Source organism: Branchiostoma floridae, chromosome 1 (assembly GCF_000003815.2).
Source record: "Branchiostoma floridae strain S238N-H82 chromosome 1, Bfl_VNyyK, whole genome shotgun sequence".
NCBI classification, from domain to species: domain Eukaryota; kingdom Metazoa; phylum Chordata; class Leptocardii; order Amphioxiformes; family Branchiostomatidae; genus Branchiostoma; species Branchiostoma floridae.
This window is the reverse complement of record NC_049979.1, coordinates 22,423,923-22,428,619: the sequence shown is the minus strand read 5'-3', so window position 1 is coordinate 22,428,619 and position 4,697 is coordinate 22,423,923. Positions and strand designations below refer to the sequence as shown.

Below are 4,697 nucleotides of genomic sequence, written 5' to 3'. Positions count from 1 at the left end.
GGAGGTTATAATGTGAACACCACACCGTGTCACATGTCACAATTGGGACTCTTCTTCAACTATTACTGCTTAGATTGAACAATGGCATTCTTTCAATCAATGTCTGTCAACAGGTTAGTGAAAACACCATCTGTAGTATAACACATACTGCAAATTTTGAAATGTTTGCAAATTCATCATGCTGCATCTAACATATCACTACAGTAACTGTACTTAAAATTGTTTTAGCTGTAAACTTAAACCACTGCACAAGCCTCCATTCCATTGCTAACACAACCTGAATTCCTAGCAAAGGTAATGAGTTTACAGTAGCAAGGAAGAATTCCAAAGACAAGGTTACGCACCTCAGGATATTTGCCCTTCATCATTTCGTGAAGCTCCCTGAATTTGCTGTATCTCCTGAAGATGGTCCAGACTTCCCCCAGCACATCAGTCTGGAGGTGGGGACATGTCATATGGGCATTAAAATTCAGCATCTAATACATTGTACAGTCATTCTATATCAGGAAATTAATAAATCAAAGCTGTTGTTATTTTGTTTGTTTGTTTTACATAACTTGCACACTGTCTTTACGTGTAACACTCCAGTATTGTAGAGTACAAGCTGCCTAAGACCAGCATGTTAGGCTTTCTCCACTCACATCAGGATGAGGTAGAAATCCTTTGTTCAAAATCACACTGTCCCTACGGCTGCTCAGCTATGGAACTGATGGTGATGATCATGATGTGTGGAGATGATTGTTACTTACTGTGACTGTTGTCAAATTACATTTGTATTGTCTTGTATTGGGCTAGCCCTTTGTAGTAGCCACAGGCTAGTGTAGTTGGGTAGCACTGGCTGTGTATGTTGAACAGCCAAAACCAATAAATGAAAAGATGTGTGCCTCTACTCGAACATGGAGCTCCCTGCTTTATTTCCCATGTCTGAGCTGACATCTTTATCTGATGCTACATGTAGGAATTTTCACTGAGTGGACTGAGGAACTAAAACACTTGGGCCTGCCAGGGATTTGAACCAAGAACAGACTCTGCTCTACTTGAAGCTAAATGGTACGAACCTTAACCTCGAACTCAAAGTGCTCCTCCTTGCCATACCCTCGCATGACAAAGCGGGGAATGCTTATTTTGATGGGGTCCTTAATCTTGGTCACATCCAGGTCCACTGGTCTATTCAGAATGGCCTGTGGAATGCATTGTACAAAGTTAGTTCTGAACTATTAAGCTCAGTTGTTGTTAGTAAGTGGGAATAGTTAGTATATAGGAGCAAAATTGGGATGTGATGTATCATGTCTGTGAAAGTTCACAAAATCTACAGATGTCGTCTCAATGAATGTACTAAGAATATTTGCGCAAACAACATTTCCTTCTCTTATTGCTAAAGAATGCAAACTCTAGTCCAATGCAACTAGTATGTCTATGATTGCAATCAATATCTGCAGTTACATTACTTGAGTCAGATGCAAGAGAAACAACACAACTTTTTCACTATGTATGTCAAAATAAAGCATACGCTATCAAGCCTGTATCTTGTATCAGCTGTATATATAGGAGTTGGGTAATCTATCGATATATCTAATCCATTGGAAGCCAATGATACGCATGATTGTATATTTAATCCATTGGAATACTCTTTTCTCTAAAAGCTACCTCCACCCACCACCATCTGTATTGCTGCAGCAGCTGTGAATAATAAAGGAGAGGACAGAACTACCTGTCCACTGAGTTATCTGAAGGAGAGGGACTCACATCATACTTGAGTTTCAGGGTTTTGTGTCTACGGTTGTTATTCAAGCTGAAGTCGGTTGGGCTCTAAGGAAACAACCATGCGGGCATTAGAATGTTAGAGCATGCAACAATGGAAACTGCAGAATTGAAGAAAGAAAAATTCAACTTTAAACATAACTAGTACATGTGTTTTACGTCAAATGACTGGTAAGTTACAAGAATAGAGTTAAAGTAATCTTTTCTACAGGTTTAAAAAATGAGATGGAGATGAAGCGATGCTATGGAAACAAATCACAAAACTAGATTGTAAATAAAAAAAAACACAAAACAAGGACAACATGTATTAGATTGAAATGGTATGGGCTACAATAGATGAATTACTGGGTGAAGAGTCAAATCAACAAACATTTTCTGAAACGCTGGATAGATGTATAAGCCCTACCTGTACAGTGGCCTGTCTGTCAAGAGAGGGTGACCTCCCTTCCCCTGTGGCCAAGGTTGGCAAGGACCTGTAACATGAGAAAAACTAGAGTTCCACAACCAAATACTGTAAATGTATTTAAGTTCGCGGGGATTTAATTTCGCGGTAGCGGGAAAAAGGACTTTTCGCGGTGGATTTAAGTTCGCGGTAACACCATAGACTGCAATCTAATATCATGATAGAATAATATTCACGGTGGTTTTAAATTCGCGGTGAAGTGGTCACCGCGAAAACCGCGAACATTAATCCACCGCGAACATTTCTGCATTTACAGTACCTACACCAAGTAATAACCTTTACGACTGATGCAGGTATCAAATTCCTGCCATATACAATTGTATCTCTACAGTATTACAGCATTCTCTCATCAATCTTTCAAATTAGGTCACTGGGTCTCTTCAGTTGCCTACTTGATATCTTTTAATATTGCTCTCTTTATCAGTTACAATCATATGCTACATGTTTGACAGTCCTTTCATGGAATGCAGCGGATGTATAACCTGATTATCCAAGTTAGTTCCTGATTTGCCAGGTACCTGGGGTGATATGGAGTACTACAATGTGTTGTATTCTCTATGTAAGACAGTACATGTACTACAGGAAGGATGTAATTGAACCGTTATCTTCTGAATATGTCTTCAGTTGGCATTTCCTGTCACTGTCCTTGGTGCTGAAACACGTCCCTTGGTTCTTCCAACAAGACACTGACAGACAATAACTCGACAAAAAGAGAAGTTGTTTTTTACAGTGTGGATGTCCTATGGATAAGGTTCACTCATTGATGTGTCAAATATGTATAGTAAAAAAAGCTACCCAACATTGAATTTGAACTTTTGTAATACCACATAGCTGTAAGGATACACAGCACATGTATGTCTATGGAGATTTACTATGGCTATATGAGAGGAGTCCCCGTAAGGGGTCCTACCTGGCCTGGTACTTCATTTCTACCACAACTATGAGAAGAGTCCCTGTGAGGAGTCCTACCTGGCCTGGTACTTCATCTTCATCTTCCTCATCTCCCTCTCCATCTCCCTCCTCTGCTGCTGCAGCTCCAGCTTGTGCTTCTCATCCCTCTCCGCTAGGCGGCGCTCCTGCTCCAGCTTGACCTCCTGCACCCGCCGCTCCACCTCCTCCTCCACAAGAGACTCCAGTCTGGGGGGAACAGTCAGTAGAACTCAAACCAACCATCCAAATACATGTAGCAGTTTAAACTTTAAAGTTTGCATATCTACATTGTGAGCATCTATCAGGTGTGCCTAAATATTCAGGATCAAATTTTACATAATACATAAGATCCACTACTAAAAAGCATTCAAATTTAATGGCATTCCTTCAATCCACAACTAAGAAACATACAAATTTTATGGACATCATATGACTTTTACAAATAGTATGGATGTGTACCCTGAAAAACATGTGTGAATTCATTTAAAGTTGTATATTTCTTAGTAGCTCATCGCATGAATTCTGTAAACTTGGCATGTTTCTTGGTAGTGGATCACACAAATTCCATACAATTTGCATGTATATACACCATTTTGCACTCTCTCATCATCTATAGGAATACTTCCAAAGGCATTCAGCACATGAGCAGAGGTAGATTAACACAAAGCAAGCATGAAAATGAGTCACTGTGATTCAAACTATAAAGTGTCCTATATAGAGTTAGAAGGGGACAGTTCTCACGGGTTTCTCACAGCTTCCGCATACTTCTCTTGGTCCTCCAGCTCCTTTAGGTTGACCTTTTCCATCTCGATTCTCTGAAGTTCCAGCTGTCTTTCCTCCTCAAACTTGCGCTGTTTCTCCAGGAGTTCTTGCTTGGCCATCTTGTACTGTTCCTCTATGACTTGGAGTTCCTGTCAAAAAAAATCATGACTTACTTATCTTCAAAGTACAGTTGGGCAAGGTAGAATTCTCTGTATAATAATCTGCTTTGAAGTCAGCAAATGCAGTAGCAGTGAACACAAGTAAGGAATAGATTGCAGTATCTTTGTTATTTTCAGTCATAGTTCTTATATGTTTATAATTTACATGTAAGCATCAATTTGACATAAAATGCAAAGTATAGAGGAATCCAACATCATACACACATGTAGTTTTATAGTTCCCTCAAAGTTTAGTCTTTTCAAATTACCATTTTTACCTGTTTGTCCATGCAAATCTTGTACGGTGGCACACCTCATGTTCAAGTTACAAGGGTGGCTAACTTAGGTTGTCTGAAAGTGACATACATTGTGGCACTTGAATTTGTAGTCTGGTTATGTTTAAGTTATAACTTTCCTTATCAATGCACAAAAATACTCATGGGGGAACATACGCTTTGCTAGTGGAGCAAACTTAAACACTGGGTTGTTTTGCACAAGTGCACTGTGGACAAAGTTTTCAATCTGGAAACTTGAGTCTAAATCCTTAATCCTTTCTACATATATAAGTATGAGCATCACCTTGACCCTCTCCTCCAGCTGTTGTTTCTCAGCCATGTGCTGTC

At 39.6% G+C, this 4,697-nt stretch overlaps 1 protein-coding gene across 1 annotated transcript in view; it reads right to left on the bottom strand.

The window, feature by feature from the left end:
* Positions 1-4,697, bottom strand: part of LOC118413512 (kinesin-like protein KIF16B) — a gene marked incomplete at its 5' end in the record, with an annotated part of 34,967 nt that overhangs the window by 3,625 nt on the left and 26,645 nt on the right. The window contains 7 exon segments of the mRNA XM_035816970.1: positions 345-434; positions 1,059-1,181; positions 1,747-1,809; positions 2,168-2,234; positions 3,194-3,361; positions 3,896-4,065; positions 4,654-4,697. Coding sequence (XP_035672863.1) covers positions 345-434; positions 1,059-1,181; positions 1,747-1,809; positions 2,168-2,234; positions 3,194-3,361; positions 3,896-4,065; positions 4,654-4,697 — 725 coding nt within the window.